The 22,177-nt window shown below is 41.5% G+C and overlaps 1 protein-coding gene across 3 annotated transcripts; it reads left to right on the top strand.

Moving 5' to 3' along the window:
- The first annotated feature begins 1,994 nt into the window (after positions 1-1,994).
- Positions 1,995-21,731, top strand: PWP1 (PWP1 homolog, endonuclein). Of its 3 annotated transcripts, none has more exons than XM_008144712.3 (15): positions 1,995-2,202; positions 4,844-4,902; positions 5,026-5,210; positions 7,137-7,222; positions 7,321-7,417; positions 10,587-10,697; positions 11,884-12,014; positions 12,587-12,648; positions 14,960-15,056; positions 15,629-15,690; positions 16,823-16,934; positions 18,689-18,779; positions 18,871-18,992; positions 19,960-20,065; positions 20,834-21,731. In XM_008144712.3, exons 1-15 carry the CDS (start codon positions 2,131-2,133, stop codon positions 20,941-20,943), a joined length of 1,503 nt encoding a protein of 500 aa, XP_008142934.1. In that variant the 5' UTR covers positions 1,995-2,130; the 3' UTR covers positions 20,944-21,731. The 3 variants fall into 3 exon arrangements, with proteins under 3 accessions (XP_008142934.1, XP_054575435.1, XP_054575434.1); XM_054719459.1 differs by having other exon boundaries at positions 2,200-2,218; XM_054719460.1 differs by lacking the exon at positions 4,844-4,902 and having other exon boundaries at positions 2,163-2,202.
- The last annotated feature ends 446 nt before the right edge of the window (positions 21,732-22,177 follow it).

Consider the following 22,177-nt stretch of genomic DNA (forward strand, 5'->3'; position numbering starts at 1 on the left):
GCATAGAGGCCTCACGGTAGTCAAACTTTTTATACCGCAGCTCAGAGCTCCAAATATGAGTGTGTGAGGAAAACAAAACAGGGGCCAGGGGAGCAAAACCTGCATCCCATTTATCACCTGACATTGGAAGTGTCACTTTTGTCCAACTCTATTGGTCAAATTAGTCATAAGCCTACCTAGATTCAAGGTCAGGGGGTGGGTCGAATTAGACTCTATATTTTGATGGGGAAGTATCAGGATCACATTGTGAAGATATTGTTGTAGCCTTTTCTGAAAAATGCAATCTGCCTACCACCTTTCTAAACGGGCCCAAAGCAAAGAAACCACAAAATCAGTGTAGAGAAACAGAACATGGGAAGAGGCCCTAATAAACATAACCTTCTTTACAGAGAATTAGCAATGCGCTCCTGAGATGATGGCTCCTCAGGCTGGCGGGGTACCAGGCGCATTAGACTGAGGGTGGAGTTGATGTTTAGTTGTAGTTCTCTCAGTTCCTGTGTGTGTGATCTCAGGCAGTCACCACAGGGACCTTTAACTTCCTCGTGTTAAAAGTGGAGGTGATTCTTTTTTTAATATATTTTTATTTATTTCTGAGAGGGAGAGGGAGAGACAGAAACATCAATGATGAGAACCATCGATGGGTTGCCTCCTACATTGGGGATCAAGCCACACCCCTGGCATGTTGCCCCGCCTGGAAATCAAATGGCGACCTCCTGGTTCATAGGTCAACCACGCTCAACCACTGAGCCACGCTGGCAGAGCAGCGGTAATTCTTGATCATGTTCCATCAGTGTTGTGAGAACCAAATAAAATACTGTATGTGAAGACAAATTTCTTGCAAAGATGTCCACACATTGACCACCCCCAGGTGGACAGCCCTCTTTGACAATACAACTGGGAAAGACCATATCCGGCCAGGTTGTTGTTGCCACCACGCTTCCCCCATAGTAACCCCTCTCCTGTTTTTGCTTGTCTGTCTCAGAGGTAGGAGAGACAGCTGGAGCCCAGAGAGGGCAAATGACCTGGACAGGGTTGCACAGACCAAGAGATCAAAACCCAGATCTTTCTGGGATGCTAAGACTTTCCATTCTACAGTCCTTGAGCCACTGACATTTTCAATAGATGACTCTGACTTCAGCTGAGAAGCATGACAGATTACAGCCAGCATCTGGAGTCACCGTACCTGGTTTAGATCCTAGCTACAACACGCATTAGCAATGAATGTGTCCCGTGTTAAAATGGGAGTAAGACTTCTCACACTGGAGTAAGAAGTAACCAAGTTAACATAAGGCACTTAGCCCCCGCCCGCGTGGCTCAGTTAGTTGGGAGTTGTGGGTTGGATCCGGTTGGGACAAGTCATATGGGAGGCCACCAATCGATGTTTCTCTCTCTCGTTGATATTTTTCTCTCTTCCTTCCTCTCTCTCTAAAAACAATGCATGTCCTCAGGTGAGGATTTAAAAAAATAATAGAATAAAAATTTTAAGTGAAAATAAACACATAAGGCACTTGAAACAGTGCCTCGCACATTACAAGCACTCTGCGTTTGCTGCTGCTAAAGCACTCCTGCACACTTACTATATATACTAGGTGCTAAAAGTTGTAAGGTGAAAACGTAGCATCCAAGAGTGAAATGAAATGTAACGACAAAAGTATCTCCTTGAAATGACAAGTTCATTTTGGATAGAGTTTTAAAAAAAGAAAAGAAAAGGACACTCCCACAAACCTCTACCATCTAAGTTTATGGAACTCCAGGCAAAATAAATGTTGGTGGGGAGGTGCCGCTGACTCCTAAAGTTCCAGTTTCACCGCTTGCCTCCCTGAAGCCTGCAGACGCAGCCACAGGCGGGACAGCGCTGCAAAGCCCGCTCACGCCGCCCCACAGCAGCAAGCCCACCCCACGTGGGACCCTCGCCCGGCCGCTTCCGCTTCCAGCCCAAGCCCCGCCCCTCTCCCATTCGGCGGCTCCCAATGACGTCATAAGCGGCCGCCGCCGGAAGCAGTTCTGCGCCTGCGCTCCTCGGGGGGCGGCTTCCCGGAGCTGGTCCCGGAGCGCGCGGCCCAGAGGGTGACGAGGGCCCCGGTCCCGCCGGCACCGCGTCTCCCCGTGAGGTGTCCTGAGCTGGGGACCATGAACCGCAGCCGCCAGGTGACGTGCGTGGCCTGGGTCCGCTGCGGCGTGGCCAAGGAGACGCCGGACAAGGTGAGGCCTCATTCAGGTAGGGGAGCTACCTCTGCGGCGTCCTCCTCGTGTCGCTGGGGAACCTGGACCGGGACGCGCGGCCCTGGTCTCGCTGTCGAGACGGGGCGGGGTGAGGTCGGTTTGGGCCTGGTGGTCGTGACTAGGGCTGCGGCTCCGAGGACCTGGGAGTCTGGGACTGCGGCTCCCCACGGTCTCCCCCCCCCCCCCAGGTAAGCCCTCCCCCCAGATTCGCGCACACCTGGGCCTTCTGGGCTGGAAGGGGCAGGAGGTTCCTCCGAGTCGGAAATCGCCCCTTCCCCAAAGCCTCGTTGACAGCACCACAGCTTCAGCCACACCCCAATTCGCGGTAACGGGGATGGGGCGCACATGGGGAACTCCACCTTCCACTCCTGTGCCCGCGTTCGGAGGAGTCCACGGGGGGAAGCTGTGGTCTGGAAAAGCTGGGGTGGAGGCTACAGTCCTGAGGCTGGGAGGTAAGTCAGGGATTTCTTGCAGAAATTCGAGTGAGATGAAGAGGCAGCGGGGATGAGAGGCAGACGTGGCACAGGAAGGGAAACGCTGCAGGAGTGAGAGACGGGTCTGCAGCAGGGGTGAAGATTGCTTACGTTATTAAACGGGTCATTACCAGGTGCTTTCTGCGTGCCAGGCGTTGCTCGGGGTCCTGGAATAGGCATGAACAAAACAAAAAAAGTCCTTGCTTGCACGGAGCTGACATGTGTGTGTATAATATGTAAATGGGAATAAGTGCAGTGAAAGAAAGGAGGCAAGGAAATGGGGGGAGGGAGTTGGTTTGAATGTAATTGGGCCAGTGATGACAGAAAAGTAATAGAAATGTAAATGGTCGGGACGTGAAATTAACAATAATGAGGGATTGTAATAGCCTCAATGGATGTAAATTCCTCAGGGCACAGACTGTTTTTTTATTCACCAGTTTCTCTGGTGTTTGGCTTACAGTAGGCAGTCAATGCATATATATAGAATAGGGACAGGAAATTATCTCATTAAAAATTATTGAGGGATCCCTGGCCAGATTGCTTAGCTGGCGATTGCAGGTTTGATCCCGGTCAGGAGACACACAAGAATCAACCAGTGAATGCACAAATAAGTGGAACAACAACAACAAATCAGTGTTTCTCTCTCCCTCCCTCTCTCTCTTTCTCTATTTCATAAATTTAAAAATAATTGAAGAAACTAACAGTAGTTATTAAAAGGGGACATAACCCTTTCAGATATTTAAAGTCAGTGATTTCCAAACATGTCTGCACATTCTAATCACTTGGGGAGCTTCAGAGAATACTGTGTCCTACTACCAAGTTTTGTGACTTAATTGGTCTGGAGGGTAGCCTGAATGTATTAAAAGATCCTCACCTGTTTCTAATGTGAAGGCAGGTTTGGGGATCTTGAAGAGTTTCTAGAAAGAAGAGATTGAATTTATTCTACAAAATACCAGGAAGGAAAACTCAGACCTTTCAGAGAAATTAGAAAAATAAGTATTGTTTCATTAAAGTTGAGAACCTTTCATTTCTGGAGCTATCCAGCAGTGGAGCGGCACCCCTCAGGAGGATTTCCATATTAGTAGAGGTGTTTTGGTATAAACTGGGTGATTCATTCATTCATCATCTGTCATCAAGCATCCCTGCAGGGGGCTGAGCACTGAACTGTGTGCTTAAGCGCACAGTGACAAGTCAGTGTCTGTGTTCCAGAAGCTTACAGTGGCAGTGATGGGGGTGCTGTAAAAGGTACTGGAGCATTGGAGGAATGGCAGTTTTGAAGTAGAGAATGACTTCTGTTTTGAACAGGATATCCAAGTGGAGAGTGTTACAGGCAATTGGGGAAGTGGAACTGACGTTTAGAGCTAGAGAAGGGAAAGTTTAGAGTAATCAGTTCATAGGTGGTAGTTTAGTCTTGCGAATTCATGAGCTTTGCAAGGAACTTACAGCATGATGAGTGAGTACGTGTGGGTGATAACAGTAAAGAGCAGAGGACCAAGGCAAGGGTGGTTTATGTAGGACTACCCACAGGGAAAATGGGGAGAAGTGGCCAAGGAGTCAGCGTAATGAGAAGAAAGTGAGGTGGGCTACCGTAGAATTCAGTTTATACAAGTCAGTCTTTTTTAGAAAGTCTGGAGCAGTGGTCGGCAAACTGCGGCTCTCTGGCTCCTTGAGTGTGGCTCTTCCACAAAATACCATGTGAGGGCGCGCACGTACAGTGCGATTGAAACTTCGTGGCCCATGCGCAGAAGTCAGTTTTCGGCTCTCAAAAGAAATTTCAATCGTTGTTCTGTTGATATTTGGCTCTGTTGACTGAGTTTGCCAACCACTGGTCTGGAGAGAGAGTAGACTGAATGTGGCTTTTAAGTTTCAGGTGGGAAGGGATCTTAATTTTAAGAACCTGTGAAAACTCCAGTTACGTTAATTTAGATTCTAGATTGATGTTTGATTCTTGATGTCTCTTAACCCTTTGCACTCGCTTGCTTTTTTCTCAATTCCTTTATTCTAATGCTTACCGTGTCGAGTCACACTCGACATCTGAGTGCAAAAGGTTAAAGTTATATTTTACATTAGTTTGCAAATTTCTTTTTAATTCAAAGACTTACAATGTTTCTTAACTATATCAAAATGAAATGTTTGCTCTCTTGTAGGTAGAGCTTAGTAAAGAAGAAGTAAAACGTCTTATTGCTGAAGCAAAGGAAAAGTTACAGTAAGTTTAGGCATGTTGGTGTTTGTAGTAAAGTCCAGATGAATGTAAATCTTAAGTAACGATGACAAGGTGGTCTTGTTATTGAAGGTGCCATTTGGGTGATTCCTTTTTTCACTGCCATAGAGAAGAAGGTGGCAGCGATGAAGAGGAGACGGGGGAGCCCTCAGAAGATGGCATGCAGAGTGCACGTACCCAGGCACGGCCCAGGGAGCCTCTGGAGGATGGCGACCCAGAGGATGATAGGGCGCTGGAGGATGACGAGCTGGCCGAGTATGAGCTAGATCGATATGACGAGGAAGGCGACCCAGGTTAGAATCCACTCGCTGATACTGGTATTTAATCGCAAACTCAATGCATTTGTTGCTGATCTGACAAAAATATAGGTGTAATTTTGATTTATTCACATCAGATGGCTATCATTGTGTTGGCTCTTGTCATTTTTTTATTTGACAATCTAAGGGAAAAGAGGTCAGTGCCCCTGACTAAATAGTCAGATATTGCGTGTTTTTTAAAAATTCTTGCAGCGTATCCATGTGCCGAGGCACACCAGTTGAAAATTACTGCATTTGATCATGCTTCTAGTGTTCCAGAGCTATACTCTGAGATTTTGTTGTTTTTTATGTCAGTCACATAATCTGGCTCAATACTTAGGAAGACAACATTTTTCCTAAATTAGTTTAGAAATTAAGCTCTAACTCACTAATCTTAGATCTAAAAAAAAAAAAAAAAATACTATTGTATATTTTATTTTATTGCAACTAGTGGGTATAATCACCTGTAACATATTTTTCTTTGTCTGCAATCAGAGAGGAATTATTAACTCCATTTTACAGAATAGAAAACTGAGGCTTACGAAGATGAAATAACTTTGCCAGTGTCACACAGCTGGTAGATATTAGTGCTATTATATATCTCTGAAGCCTTCATTCTTTTTAGTACAGATGCTCCTCAGCCTACCATAGGGCTATGTCCTGATAAAGCCATAAGTTGAAAATATTTTAATTTGAAAAGTCATTTAATACACCAACCAAACATTGCAGCTTAGCCTCGCTGGTTTCCAGTGAATGCTTTTGCACCATCAGAAAGTTGAAATATTGAGTCAAACCATCTGAAGTTGGGGACCAGCTGTTTACTTCAGTAGGTGCAGAGGGTCGTTTTTCCATTGGATCCTGGGTTGTTACTCTCCTGTGGGGACAGAGTGGGAATACAGAGAGGAAGAGAGCCCAAGCCGAGAAGACACATTCACAAATGCTCCTTACATTTCCACACCCTGCAGGTCATTGTCTCCGTCTTTCTCATTCAGTAGAAATTCCCGTGTCTGTTCCTATCAGAAGTTTAAGACTTATTAGTGCTACCTCCTTAAAGTAGTTTCCCCTGACAGTTAAGAGAATCTTCCTTGCCCTAACCGGTTTGGCTCAGTGGATATAGCGTCGGCCTGCGGACTCAAGGGTCCCAGGTTCGATTCCAGTCAAGGGCATGTACCTTGGTCGCAGGCACATACAGTAGCGGGTGTGCAGGAGGCAGCTGATTGATGTTTCTCTCTCATCAATGTTTCTAACTCTCTCTCTCTCTCCCTTCCTCTCTGTAAAAAATCAATAAAAATATATTTAAAAAAAATTTTTTTTAAAAAAGAGTATCTTCCTTGAGTTTTATGTTACTTGGGATCAATTCTATGTCACCCTTGCAGATATGCCATGAAAGAATTCCATTTTGAGGTAAGGCTTGTGAAAAAAGGCATATAATAACCCCTCTTTCTGATTCATAAGGCAAATTAGCATATCAGAAGATCTGAGAAATCTTGCAATAAAGAAACCCATTTAACTTTGGGAAACCCATCATTTTTCAATTCTGTTTGACCAGGAAACTTGCTTACTCTGTGTTGGTGCCAGTGTTTTAAGATAATTGCATTTCTAGGGCCTCAAGACCGCCTCTCTGCAACACTTTTGAATAATGATTACAAAGAGCAAGCTAGAGAATCTGAGCAGAATTCAGATCTCTCCTGAGGGAATTTCACATTTTGATGTAATTCTTTTATTCAAAGATTATGAATTCCAAGGTCAAATATAAATGGCTTTTAAATTCCTGTTTTTATTATCCGCTATTTCCTTTCCCATCTATGGATGATCCAGAGTTATTTATGAAACAGACAGTGGAATCTAAGTCTAAAGATAGGATGCCTTAGAAAAAATGCTTTTGTGACTGTTTTATTCATTTCAGTTTATGAATTCTTACAGATACTGAAACTCTTGGTGAATCTCTCTTGGGTCTTACAGTCTATGGGAGTAATGATCAAGATCCTTATGTTACTCTGAAAGATACGGTAAATATTTACATGGCTTTTCTAATTATTCTCCTTGAGGTTTGAAAAACCTCACTGAATATCTGCTTCTAGTCAATGACTTTTTTCTCCCCACTTAGGAGCAATATGAACGTGACGATTTCTTGATTAAGCCCAGTGACAATCTCATAGTTTGTGGCAGAGCTGAACAGGACCAGTGCAATTTAGAGGTACACGGTGAGTGAAATGCCGCCCTTACCAAATGGTTCTAGTCTATTTTAGGGATGTTAAAATAACCATAATACTTACTGTTATGAATGGTTGGGCGTCAGAGCCTGCCTTCTCTCATTAACGTTTATTACGTGGTTAAATCTACACAGTCCACAGATTTCCTGGTTGTTTGCCTGGGAACGTGTCGTCTATGTCACTTTGGTACGCGACTTTATTTAGGGAAATAGGTCTCCTGGAAGGTTCTAACAAGGGTTTTTAATCTTTCATTTAAACATTTTGGTTAGTTATCCCCCCATTGGAGAAAACCTGGATGTAAAACTACACTGAAACACAAGGGAAAATATAATCCCATCACTCACAGGGAACTTATTCCTGGCTGCTTTTTCTTTGTATGGCAAAGCGTATACTCAACAGACAGGTTTTTATCCTGCCTTTTTTCCCCCAGAGTCATTTCAAATAATGCCCATTTTGTGATACATTTTATTTTCTTCATAAAAATCCTGTACAGAAATCTCCATTTCCCTTTAGGAACCAGAACATCTTGGTCACATTCCCAGTTCAGGGAATGCTTGTGTCTAAGCCAGAGATGTCTCCTGTGACTCTGAAGTGGCCAGTGATTTGAATTTTTCTTTTTTATTTGAATTTTTAAATCACAAATTCTAATGTTGATGTTTATTAATCAACAGACACTAATTGAGTGTTTCCTTGCCCTTTTGTTTCTCTGCACACACCCTCAGACAGGTCCATCCCTGCCCAGATACTCGCCTTCCCCACTGTGTTCGAGTCATCTGTCTTAGATTTTGAAGCTTCAATGAAATTGTTAGGCTAAGCACTGTTGCACAGTTTGAAAATTAAGACCTTTAAATTTAATATTTATTGGCATCTTCCAGGTTACTTTGTCATTTATTCTATCTATTATGTTGAATTTCTGTAACACTTCACAATCTTTAAGGCTGCCTACAGGAAGTTATTGAATAGGCTATTTTTATCCCATGGCCCATTGCGATCTATCTATATATGTAAAAGCCTAAGCAACTGAACAAACGGTTGACCGGTTGCTATGACATGCACTGACCACCAGGAGACAGATGCTCAACACACAGGATCAGGCTCCCTCCTGTCTGGATCAGGCCTGCAAGGGATCAGACTCCCTCCTATCGGGATCGGGCTCCCTCCTGTCTGGATTGGGCCTGTGGGGATCGGGCCTGCAGGGATCAGGCCAAAACTGGCTATCTGACATCCCCTGAGGGGTCCTGGATTGTGAGAAGGTGCAGGCCAGGCAGAGGGACCCTACTGGTGCACAAATCCGTGCACCAGGCCTCTAGTTTATAAAATAAAAAGAGCTTTAAATTGCAGATATTTCAATATAAAGTTATTCTAATTACCTCCCAAGTTCTTAATGTATTTCATGCGAAAACCACATTGGTGACATTTTTAATTTTAAACAATTAAAACTTGCAGTTTGTCTTCACTGATTTTTATACATTCTCATGTGAACTTATTGTGGTCATTCCTTTTTATTTAGTGAGTATCAGAGAGGAGTTGAGAACTTAAAGCAGTTGTATTCCTACTTCCTTCGATATTTTATTTGGATTTAGTGTGAAGCCCCAAATTATCCAGCAATCTCTATTCAAGAATATTTGCAAAATTGCATTCTAAAGCCTATCTGAATGTTGATCTGATATGATTAAAATTAGGAGATCGTTTTAAAGCATCGTCATCTTTTTATTTAAAATGTAGGCTGAATACATTGACCAAAGCTGAGGTTCTCATAGGTCTACAAGCTAGTCGTTTGAACATGCGTTCTCATCCTGAGTGATAAGCTAGAGCAGTACGTGGAATCGGCTGATCCAGACCTGTCCCAGAAGCAGAGGTCTGAGGAATTAAAATCTTAGGTTACAGTGTTAACAACTTTTCTAACAACAACAAAAAAGCATGTTTGGGGGAAATTTTTGACTATTTGGGCTCTAGTTTATCAGTGTTTTCAAAAGACTTCTTAGTCATTGAGTTTAACAGTGTTTTTTTCTCTTAATGAAGGAGTTAAGTCTTATAGTTGCCATATTCCCAAAAAGTGTTCTCAGGAGTTTTATTTACATTGTTGGTCATCATAAACTTTTTTCAATATTAATGAAGTAATTTTGCCAAGCATTTAGATTTCTAAATGAGTTATTTCTCTTCAGTCCTGTTTTTTATTTGTTCTTCTCGACTTACAACCCGATAGACCTTTAAAAGATAAAATAATAATTACAGTCATACTCTGCTTAATGAGGGGATAAAGTCTGAGAAATACATAACTAGGCAATTTTGTCCTTGTGCAAACATTACAGAGTGCACTTCACAAACATATATGTTATAGCCTACCACACACCTGGGCTACCTGGGATAGCCTATTGCTCCTACGCTGCAGGTAACATGTACAACATATTACTGAACAAAACAACATGAAATTAAGTCAAGCACAGGAGGAAATGATGCAGTTGAGCTATATGAGGCTGCTGCCAGATTCACCAGCATACTGTGGATGTTTTTAATAAGTAGAGAGAGTACACGCTGACCTAGTAAGTATAGTAAGTATAGTAACCAATAATGTAATTGTTTATTATCATTATCAAGTACTATGTATTGTACATAATGCACGTGTTGTACTTTCATATGACTCACAGTGCAGATTTGTTTACACCAGCATGACCACAGACATGTAACACATTGCACTGCAATGTTATGACAGCTACGATGTCACTAGGCATAGGAATTTCTCAGTTTCATCATCATCTTAGGGGACTGCTGTCAAGTATGTGGTTTATTGTTGGCTGAAACGTTGTTCTGCGGTGCATGACTGTGCTCCTTATGGAGACCTCATGAGTGATTATTTTCTGTAATGGGTGAAACAGAAGATAGGACCATTTCAGCCGTGAGCATGCAGACGGTATATTCAGGCAGATGTCAATTCTCTGTCAGTGTTCTTGGCCCCAGCTGGGGCACACCGGGTGATGGCAGTCTATTAGACATGCGGATATTTTACCTAGCAGTAACAACTTGGGCATCTCCTTTAATGTCCAATATGTCTCCTTTTATGCATGTGGCACCTGCAGGTTTAATAGGGAGAGTCTGTTCTTTTGAGTGGGATGTGATTTCTTATTCTGATACAATAAAGTCTCTTTTCCAATCTTTGCAGTTTATAATCAAGAAGAAGATTCTTTTTATGTACACCATGATATACTGCTGTCTGCATACCCTCTGAGTGTGGAATGGCTGAATTTTGATCCTAGCCCAGACGATTCTACTGGTAATTAGAAAACTTACGATTGCACAGTGGTTCCTAGTCCTGTGTGTTTTTCCTAGCCACGTAAGTTAGGTATTCTGTATGAATGTTTGCAGAATTAATTGATGTTTTATGAAGTTAACATTATTTTATGAAGTTGTAGTTATATAATTCTTAAACCACAATCATGTAATTGTTTTGGGTCTGTATGTCTCTACACTTCAGATAGGCAGAAGAGCAGGGCCTGAAAGCATTTTGGGCTGCAGAACTGTATGATGGTCTCATAAAACCCAGGATAGCCCTAGCCGGTTTGGCTCAGTAGATAGAGCCTTGGCCTGTGGACCAAAGGCTCCCGGGTTCGATTCCGGTCAAGGGCATGTACCTTGGTTGCAAGCTCCTCCCCAGTCTGGGCCTGGTCAGGGCTCATGCAGGAGGCAACCAATCGATGAGTTTCTTTCACATCGATGTTTCTCTCTGTCTTTTGCTCTCTCTCCCACTCCCTAAAAAGCAATGGAAAAGTATCTTCGAGTGAGGATTAACAACAACAAAAAAACGCAGTATAAAATGGCATATGTGTCTGATGTTATCAGCTAGAGTTCAGGGGCAAGGCCCTTTTCAGAAAACATCAACTAAGACCAAAGTAAAGAGACTAAGGTTCTCATGTTAGTCTTTTTAGCCAAAGCTTCACACTACTGGTTGCCCTGTCCTATTTGTTCTTAACCAGGTAAAGTCTGATTCTCATAACCGTACATCTCATTTACAAAGCTGTTCACATTCCTGATCTGGTCAGATCCTTATCCTCACAACATCCCGTGAAGGTTGGAAGGGGTTTTATTGTTATGAGCTAAGTGAGGACCTGGAGCTAAGAGACGGAGACCTTGTTGCTGAGCCCTTTTGACCCAAGAACCTAGCGGCACAGCATTGGCATCGTCCGCGAGCTGGTTAGAAATGCAGGGGTGGGGCCCCACCCAAGACCTCCTGAATAGAATCTGCATTTTACTACATGCAGGTGATGTATATGCAAATAAAGTTAGAGCAACTGCTCTCAGCCATTGCTCAATTACTCTATGTTGTGTATTTTGTTAGGAGTAATTTTCTTTTCCTGTCTTTGACTTGTCCTTAACCAAATACCTACTGATCACATACTACCTACAAGGCTCTGGTGCCAGAAAGAACTCACTTTTAAGTCATAATTAATTTCCTCCTGTAGGAAATTATATTGCTGTGGGAAACATGACCCCCGTTATTGAAGTGTGGGACCTGGATATAGTGGACTCTTTAGAGCCAGTCTTCACACTTGGAAGTAAGCTGTCAAAAAAGAAGAAAAAGAAAGGAAAGAAGGTAAGCAAGTTAACATATTTAAACTAATGACAAACTTAAGTTTACTGGGGCTAGGGCAAGGAGGGACAAGATCCTACTCTTTTTTTAATTAGACACTCTTGGTGAAACAGGCCAGGTAGTTACAAAGTTACAGTAGTTTCTAGTTTCAAAAAGCTCATCAAAGGAAAAATTGATATCTACATAAAACCTGTTAACACCTTCTTCATGATTTCCTTTATAGTAATGATTCACACTAATATGCTAGTTTTGAACTTTAAAAAATTTCCATTTAGCCTTCAGTATGTTGAATTCCAAATATCCATGTATTCATTCCTGTAGCTTTTACTCTGTTAAGTTTTGGGGAGAGGAGCTGGTATTTGTAGAATTACATCATGTATATTAAGAACTACTGTAGTTTCTCCTCTAAAGATTCTTTATCATGGCCCTATAAAGTAACAGGGAGACAAGGTGCTTCCTTTTCTTAGTCTTCAGGTTTCCTTAAGATCAGGACAATAATCTTAAGATTTAAAGAATTTTTCAAATTAGTTTTATTTGGGGGAGACTTTGATACAAAAAGTAATTAATAATTACAGAGTTCCTCCGCAGAGGGGCATACTGATGCTGTCCTGGACCTTTCTTGGAATAAGCTGATCAGGTAAACAGACTTACCATTCTGAGGGTTGTCTTTTCACTTTCTAGATGATGTCATTTACAGCACAAAGTTTTGCATGTTCATGATGTCCAATTTATTTCTTTTGGTGTTTACACTTTTGGTGTCATATCTAAGAAACCATTGTTTAACCCCAGGTCACGAAGATTTATACCTATATGTGTTTTTTTTTAGAGCTTTATAGTTTTGGCTATTGATTTAGGTCTGTGATCTGTTTTCAATTACTTTTTGTGTATAGTATGAGATAGGGGTCTAATGTCATTTAAAAATATATATATATACATATATATAATAAAGCGGTAATATGCAAATTGACCATCACTCCAACACACAAGATGGCTGTCTCCATCTGGTCACAAGATGGCCATCACAAGATGGCCAGCAGGGGATGGCAGTTGGGAGGGACCAGGCCTGCTAGGGAGGGCAGTTGGAGGAAACCAGGCCTGCAGGGGAGGGCAGTTGGGAGGTACAAGCCTGCAGGGGAGAGCAGTTTGGGGGAACCAGGCCTGCAAGGGAGGCAGTTGAGGGCAACCAGACCTGCAGGGGAGGGCAGTTAGGGGCAATCAGTCTGGCAGGGTAGCAGTGAGTCATTGATCAGGCTGGCAGGGGAGTGGCTAGGGGGTGATCAGGCTGGCAGGCAGAGCAGGTTAGGGGCAATCAGGTAGGCAGGCAGGCAAGTGGTTGGGAGCCAGCAGTCCTGGATTGTGAGAGGGCAGTCAGACATCCCTTGAGGGGTCCGAGATTCAAGAGGGTGCAGGCTGGGCTGAGGGACACCGCCCCATGCATGAATTTTCTGCACCTGGCCTCTAGTATATATATATAAAAGCCCAAGCGACCATTTGACCGGTAGCTATGACATGCACTGACCACCAGGGGGCAGACTCTCTGGTAGGTTAGCTTGCTGCTGGGGTCTGGGTGAGACTGGCTGGACACACCCTGGAGCCCTCCTGCGGGCCCTCCCTGGCCCCGATTGTGCACCGGTGGAGTCCCGGATTGTGAGAGGACACAGGCCAGGCCGAGGGACCCACAATGCATGATCGGGGCCTCGTGTGTGTGTGTGTGTGTGTGTGTGTGTGTGTGTATGTATTTTTTTATTGATTTCAGAGAGGAAGGGAGAGGGAAGAGAGAGAAACATCAATGATGAGAATCATTGATTGGCTGCCTCCTGCACGCACCCAACTGGGGATTGAGCCCACAACTTGGGCATGTGCCCTTGACTGGAATCGAACCCAGAACCCTTCAGTCCACAGGCCGACGCCCTATCCACTGAGCCAAACCAGCTAGCCCCTAATGTCTTTTTTTTTTCAATTGATCTTGGAGGGAGAAAGGAAGGGAGAGAGAGAAACATCAATTTGTTGTTCCACTTATGCATTCATTGGCTGATTTCTTGTATGTGCCTTGACTGGGTATCAAACCTGCATCATTGACATATCAGGATGCTCTAGCCAACTGAGCTACTGGACCAGAGCTCTAGCATCGTTCTTTTGCAAGCGACTATCCCTTTGTTGAAAATACTGTTCTTTTCCCCATTGAACAGTGGATAACGTTAGCACCCTTGACCATAAATTATGGTTTATTTCTAGACACTTCATTCTACTGTTAATCTGATGCCAGCACCACATTGTTGTGATTAATGTAGCTTTTCAGTCAGTTTTGAAATCAGAATCTGATTTTATTCAACTTTGCTCTTCCTTTTTAAGATTATTTTGGATCCCTAGTATTTCCAAATAAAGTTTAAATCCAGCTTTTGTCAGTTTTCTGCAAAAATGGCCCTAACCGGTTTGGCTCAGTGGATAGAGCATCGGCCTGCAGACTGGAGGGTCCCAGGTTCGAATCCGGTCAAGGGCATGTACCTTGGTTGTGGGCACATCCCCAGTAGGGAGTGTGTAGGAGGCAGTTGAATCGATGTTTCTCTCTCATTGATGTTCTAACTCTCTATCCCTCTCCCTCTCCATTCCTCTCTGTAAAAAATCAATAAAATATATTTTTTTAAAAAATTCAGCTGGGATTTTTAAAGGGATTGGTTTAATCTGTAGGTCAATCTGTAGATGGCAGACAGTATTTCTGTTTTAACAACATTGTCTTCCAATCCATGAACATGAAATATCTTTCTGTTAATTTAGATATTCTTTCTTAGAATTATCTTTTATAGTTTTCAATACGTATGTCTTGAATTTCTTTTATTAAATTTATTCCTAATTATTTTCTTCTTTTTGATGCTATTGTAAATGAAATCCTTACACTTAATGCTCTTGATCTTTAAAAGATTACATGACTTGTTTCCTCCCTTTCTCAGAAACGTGCTGGCAAGTGGGTCAGCTGACAACACTGTGATTCTGTGGGATATGTCCTTGGGGAAACCAGCAGCTAGCCTTGCTGTGCACACAGACAAGGTATGATGATTTAGTGGGTCAAAGGGATTCCTAAAAATCTGAGACAAATATTGGCTACAAATAATCCAAATATTTATAAGTGGCTTTTTGTGAATCAGAGTGCTTTGACATGCTCTCTCAGTGGATCTTCCCAAAGGCCTGTGTGATAGTTATAGTTTCCCATCTCAGATGCAACAATGGATGCCGGAAGGTGAAGTGACTAGGAACATTCATGCTTTGTAACATGTTGGCAGAGACTCCTAAAATGCACACTGGGGGGCCCCCACAGCATGTAGAGTTGCCCAGACGTTTGACCACACTCCTTTTTCTCCTGAATATATGTTAACACTTGAAGGACATATATATTAAGCCAAACGCAAGTTGGGGAATGCTGTATTATGTCTTAAGTGTCAACCTTTATTTGGAAAGTGTTTTGTCCTTTTGATCTTGCAGTACATTTATGTTCCTTTAAATAGGGCTAAATTTCAGGAGAAATTTATAAAAACACTGCCAAATTGATTCTCACCAAGTATTAGGCAGTTTTACCAAAACCAAACAAGCAGATTTATTCATTTATGCTTTTTCCCATGTAGGTCCAGACACTACAGTTTCACCCATTTGAAGCACAGACTCTGATTTCTGGATCATATGATAAGTAAGAAAGCATTGCATTTCAGGAGTTATCACTACTGTTTTTATCCCCATGACCTAACTCAGAAAGCATCACTGATGCTCAGAGAGAAAGCCCTGCTGAGGCACCTGTGTGTTTAAATTATTAGTAATACTTATCTGTCCTTTTCAATTTTAGTAATTTCAGTCTGCAAGGGGATGTGGTGTGTCATGATAATGTAGTTCCTAACTAGCAACTACTTTGATTTTTAGAGGGTTTATGAGTTAGCCATTGCTGTGAAACCCGCCATCCCAAAATTCAGTGACGTGAAACAATAACCATTTATTTCATATGCCTCTGCAAGACTGAGCTAATCTATTCTGTATTCAGTGGTAGCTCTGCTCATCGTTGTTTATTTATGGGCCATGGAGACTTGGCTCTCCCCGTGTTTCATCTCCTGGGACCAGCAGGCTAGGTTATGGTGAGCTCAAAAGCTCAAGCAGAAATGTCAAGGCCTCTTGAGACTTAGGCTCACAACTAGTACACTTATGTCTTAGTCTCTTGGCCAAAACAGATCACGTGGAGAAATGAACTCTGCCTTTATGGAAAGAATTCTCACGTCACTGACAGAGGGCACGGCTATAGGGAGAGGTGAAGAATTGGGCCCACTAGTCTACTGCAGGGTCTGGAGATGGGGAGGATAGCTCGTAGAAACAAACTCAGTCTTCATTTTCATTCCGTGTCCTTTTGAAGAGTGATATGTTTACATTTTTTAGTTGGGATTCATGCAAAGTTAGAAAAGTATCCATAGGTTCCCCCAACAAAGGAACCTTCTTGTACAGAGTAAGTGCGACTAGAACGGGTGATCTGGCTCTGAGCATGACTGGGGAAGGGAAATTAGAAACTGCCCTGGTCTTTCAGAAATACAGATAATTCATCTTGTAAGCAGAGGATTTGACCTGGAAAAGGTCATGGTCACTGACATCCAGAGCCACCAGTCCCTTCAAGTGACAGAGTCCACCAATCAGTGAAAATCATCTTTTCTACTTTATTTTGGAACCTCAAAGCAGGCTTTAAATAATTGGATCCTGACTTCACAGTGTTTAATTACCATGTCATTAATAAAACGTATAGAACTGGAACTCTGAAAGCCCTACCTTTGCCTTTATGTGTGCAGGTCAGTGGCTTTGTATGATTGCCGAAGTCCAGATGAAAGCCATCGAATGTGGCGATTCAGCGGGCAGATTGAGAGAGTGACTTGGAATCATTTTTCACCTTGTCATTTCTTGGTAAGATTTTGCATATTACTGTTTTGCTTACCCTGGTTACTAATACTTATTTCTGTAATTCTATTATAGAGAGACTCTCTGAAAAGCTTTTCTGTATTAATGTGATTTGGAGAGAGAATAATGAACCAGCCACAGAAAAATTGTAAATGTAAATAATTTTGCTAATTTCCAACCATTCCAAAGTATGCCAATTTTTATTTTGATCATTTTATTGTATTTTTAAAAAATATTTAACATGGTTAATAGTCTTTTAATGACTATAGCACTGTCTCCCAGATAGGAAAAAGTATGTTTCTGTAAATACCCTCAATGTCTGTAGGATGACAGTTTTCTATGTAGCATCCAAAGATGCCATTGACACTTCAATCCATGGGAAGATGAAATCCCAGCTTTCATCCAGAAGGGAAGAGTAATTAAAGAATTCTACACCCATATATTTCCTAATTTTCCTAACGTAAATATGTAGGGCTTTGTAAATGAGGGAAAGAGTTCTTTATAAAAGTGTTCTTAAAATATGTGGACAGTTTTTAATAAGGTTCCTGAAATAATAGAGCTCCCAGCTGAGCTACCCTAAGCTGGATCAGGAGTGAAGTCCCAGTTGTATTTGAGTTGTATATTAGTTGTCAACAGTCAAGCACACGCATTCCTTAGGTTATTTGCTAGCAAATGGTCATCGGTCCTCAAATCACAAACATTTAAGGAAATGGGAAGTGATCAGAATCAAATGGGTTAGTCTCAAAGGATGAGACCTTCTTCCCTTGTTTTTATCCCCATCCACAGCCCAGTCTTTGAGACTACATCAGTTATCCTTTCTCTCTTTTTCTCTACTGGCTGTTGGTCTTGGCTCAAGTCTCTCTCTCTCCCATCCTTGACTAGGTCTGTTTCTGAATTCCTTTGTTTCTTCTCCCTAACATGAAAGTGTAACAACCCACTGTAATCTGCCTTTTATTTTTAATAATATTTTTATTGATTTCAGAGAGGAAGGGAGAAAGAGAGAAACATCAATGAGAGAATCATTGACTGGCTGCCTCTTGCACATTCCCCACTGGGGATCGAGCACACAAGCCGGGCATGTGCCCTTGACCGTAATCGAACCTGAGACCCTTCAGTCTGTAGGCCGATGCTCTATCCACTGAGCCACACCAGCTAGGGCTGTAATCTGCCTTTCAGTCCTTATATGATTGACTCTCCCCACCAAAATATTGACAGCATTCATCATGCCTTTCTTCAGAAGCCCTATTTCCTTGGCTTTCCTGACATTCTTTGTTATTCCCTCTTCCCTCTTGCTTCTTCTATGAGCTCCTCCCCACCCTGTACTTTAAGTGACCATACTTCCCATGTCTCTGCCCTCAACAAACTGATCTTTATTATCATTTTCCATCATCATTTATCCCCTCGATGCCCTCTTCCACCTCCTTCCCCTCCCCCGACACACTGGTCTTTTAATTCTACATTCCAAGGGCGTGTCCCGTTCTCATGAATTTGACTACCACCTCTGTGCTTTCACCTTTCTAACCCTAGTCCATACCACTCCCATAGGTTCCCACTTATACCCAACTGCATAATGAACGTATCAGCTGAATTAGTCCATATACGAGCAAACTCATCTTACCTACAAGTAAATTCTTTCTGTCCAAGTTAATTTTTAATAAGCCCGTCAGGTATGTGGCTGACTTGCACTATAATTTACACTGTTGACCCATTGTTAAATTTTGTCATATAGCATGGTCTTGCCCATCTTTTACTCTTTCCAGGCCAGTACAGATGACGGCTTTGTATATAATTTGGATGCACGTTCAGATAAGCCAATTTTTACACTTAATGCACACAATGATGAAATCTCTGGTGAGCAAAAATAGTTATTTACTTTCTATTAAATTATGAAGTAAATCTGTACCTCAACGTCATTAGAGTCTGTGAACTAATCTTCCTTTAGGTCTTGATCTCAGCAGTCAAATCAAGGGTTGTCTTGTGACTGCATCAGCAGACAAATATGTGAAGATCTGGGACGTATTAGGAGACAGGCCAAGTCTGGTTCACTCCAGGGACATGAAAATGGTAAGGCTGTTTTCTGTTTCTGACCTGAATTGTTTGTCATTCTCCAGGAACCATTGCATTAAATATGGATTTATTGGGGAAGTTGATTTTGAGCTTAGCCAAATTTGGTGAGATTTATGATGTAGGATAGTTTAAGGTGAAATCAATGACTATTTCTTTTTCTTTTTTTTCTTTTTTTTTTTCTGATTCAAAAATTGTTGTTTTTTTTATTTTATTATTTTTTTTTCAATGACTATTTCTTACCCTAAAATAAATACTGTCCCAGGAAATCTTGAACCTTTATGGCACCATAGTGATCAGTTTATCACTTCTTTGCATAACTAGTCTGACTACACTAAAATTGATTACTATGTAGTGGCAAAAGAATTAGAAATAATGAATTCATTCATTCAGCAAATATTTATTGCATACTTACTGTGTGCCATGCACTGAGTTATATAAATTAAGTTGCAGACACAGAACACTGTAACTGTTTAAAAGTGAATATATGTGTGTGTAAATATTTGTGGAAAGGCAGATAACAGAAGCAATTTTTATAGTACCATCCATGCTTATATTTAAATGTTTTAAGTGCTTGAATGAGTATTTTTAAATCTAGAAGACCCTATCCCAAAACATGAACAGTGATTATCTTACTGAGTGGTTTTTATACTTTTTGTTGTTTGTTTCCTATGATACACGTGTTATCAGTAACAAAAAAATGTAACAAATGAAAACATTAAAAAATTAGAAAATGATTTAGTAGTGACCTCTGGTATCACCATCATTCCTTAAAAAAGAATTAAAAGTGCTTAGCAGATTAGATTTAATAGGAAATAGGTAATAGACAGAAAGATAATGGAGGTGAGAGACCTGCGTGGTCATACCCAGCACACACATCCTCACAGAATGTCCATCATGCTGAACTTGTCTGGCTTCCTAGTACAATCTTCTTTCCAACTTGACTGACTCACTCTCTTCTCCCCAGGGAGTTCTCTTCTGTTCTGCCTGTTGCCCTGATTTGCCATTTATTTATGCCTTTGGAGGTCAGAAAGAAGGGCTTCGGGTCTGGGATATAAGCACAGTGTCTTCAGGTAAGAATCTTAATTTCCTGCCTTTTCTGAATGAGTTCTGTAAATAAGTAGCAAAGTTATATCCTGTGGTCACCCTGCAGTACAGTCTTCTTAGAAATAGGATTAAATGTAATTGAGAAATGTTTATGTTCACAAATAATTTCGTCTTTAGACTTTGAAATGTAGGCCATTTAAAAATATCTATTATCTTTAATCTATTATCTTTATACGCCAAAACTTAAATTTTAAATTTGAAAGATCTCAATGGGAAAACTGGAAGGAAATGTAGCATGGCCTCAAAGAATGACCCTCCCAGGATGAATAAATCTGCTCTGCTCAAGGGGCCCCTCCCTTCCTGGGGGCCTGGCTGCTTACTTACTACTTTGAGGTAGTCTGGTTTGTCCTATAACATGGAGCCCCACTATCTAACTCCTGAATCTTCCCTCCATAGAGAAAAAGGGTCCTATGTATAAATGATACAGGGATAGATGAAGGAAGAAAAATAGGAAACTCTCAGAAGTAGAACGATGGAAGGATAGAGTCACTGTTATAAGCGTGGGACATTTGTTATCACAGTGGATTAGATAAATCCAGGGCAAGGCAAAGACAACATTTTTTTTAAGTAGTCATTTAAAACATGATTACCCTCCTTCAGAGCATTAAGTTGAATTTCTGAGTTGGTTACTTACTTTCCCATTTACTAAGTAGTAAATATATTTTCATAAACAAAATTTCTGCCTTAGGTAGAAAAACTTATTGCTCATAATTGCTTAACTCTTTGTGTTCTAGTCAATGAAGCATTTGGAAGGCGAGAGAGGCTTGCTCTTGGCAATACAAGAAATTCGTCCATTAATGGTCCTTTTGGAAGCAGGAGCTCAGACACACCAATGGAGTCTTAATGAGGATCGTGCAATTTCCTGTTTTGTTTACCTTAACTCAGTCTTAGAAGCTGACCTAGAAACGTTCCATGTGTAGTGACAGAAGCAAAATTGATTTCCAACTACCTGACATTCCTCTAGTGGTAGCTAAACAAGGCTGCTCTGTGTGCTTGCCGTTCCAATCCGCAGTGTATAAAAGATTTCCTTAGGAAGGGTAATAAAAAAGGTTTTAAAAAAAATGATTCCTTAAATATGCCATCTGTCACAGGTAATCTAAGTTTGTAAAGTAGCTAGTAATTTACAGTATTTTGCTCTTTTTAAAAATTATATGATCTTAATAGATGGGTAACCCAGGCCAGGAAGAGTTGTGGTTTGGCCAACATTGCACAGTAGGCCACGAACCGAGGAGTAGTGCACTTTCCAAACTGACTGTTAATGCTCATGACTTAGAAGTGTTCTCAAAGAAGAGAGACATCATATAATGATAAAGGTTCAATCCAGCAAGAGGATATAACATTTATAAATTTTATGCACCCCAACATAGGAGCAGAGAAATACAGTAATAGTAAGGGCCTTTAATATTCCACTTTCACCAATGGCTAGAACCTTCCGACAGAAAAATCAATACACAATGTCCTTAACTTGTTAGACCAAGTAGACTTGACATTACAGAACATTCCATCCAAAAAATAGATATACAGATTCTTAAGCACACATGGAATACAGATTCTTAAGCACACATGGAACATTCTACAGGTCAGATCATGTTACATCACAAAATGTGTCTCAATAAATTTTTATTTACTTTAGTTTTTCTTTTCCCCCTCCAATAATCACTGTTGCCTATCTATGAGGGTTTTTTGTTTTTTTTTAATACCTTCACCTTTTTCACCCGGCCCCCCACCCCAGCTATCTCCCCTCTAACACTTGTCACTCTTAATAAAGATTGAAATCATCCTATCTAATAATAGACAAATATGCAAATTGACCATACCTCCGACACACCCACAAGCCACGCCCATCATCCAATCAGAGCAAGTATGCAAATTAACCCAAACCAAGATGGCTACAGCCACAGAAAGCAAGGTTTCCTAGGTAACAGAGGAAGCCAAGGTTTCCGCCTGCCCTTGCCAGCCCTAAGCCTCCACTCAAGCTACAAAGTTTCAATTATAGAAGGTAAATTCAAACAAATGGTGGCAGAATGGAGCTTGAGAGAACAGGCCAGGGTTGCCTCCGGCAACAGGGGAAGCAAAGC

Source organism: Eptesicus fuscus, chromosome 7 (assembly GCF_027574615.1).
Source record: "Eptesicus fuscus isolate TK198812 chromosome 7, DD_ASM_mEF_20220401, whole genome shotgun sequence".
Taxonomy (NCBI): domain Eukaryota; kingdom Metazoa; phylum Chordata; class Mammalia; order Chiroptera; family Vespertilionidae; genus Eptesicus; species Eptesicus fuscus.

Excerpts from the sequence above, each read along its gene's own strand:
- PWP1 (XM_008144712.3), top strand. The coding sequence starts at position 2,131 with ATGAACCGCAGCCGCCAGGTGACGTGCGTGGCCTGGGTCCGCTGCGGC. Across the intron at positions 2,203-4,843 it reads CCAAGGAGACGCCGGACAAG|GTAGAGCTTAGTAAAGAAGA; the intron begins GTGAGGCCTCAT and ends GCTCTCTTGTAG. Across the intron at positions 7,418-10,586 it reads GTGCAATTTAGAGGTACACG|TTTATAATCAAGAAGAAGAT; the intron begins GTGAGTGAAATG and ends CAATCTTTGCAG.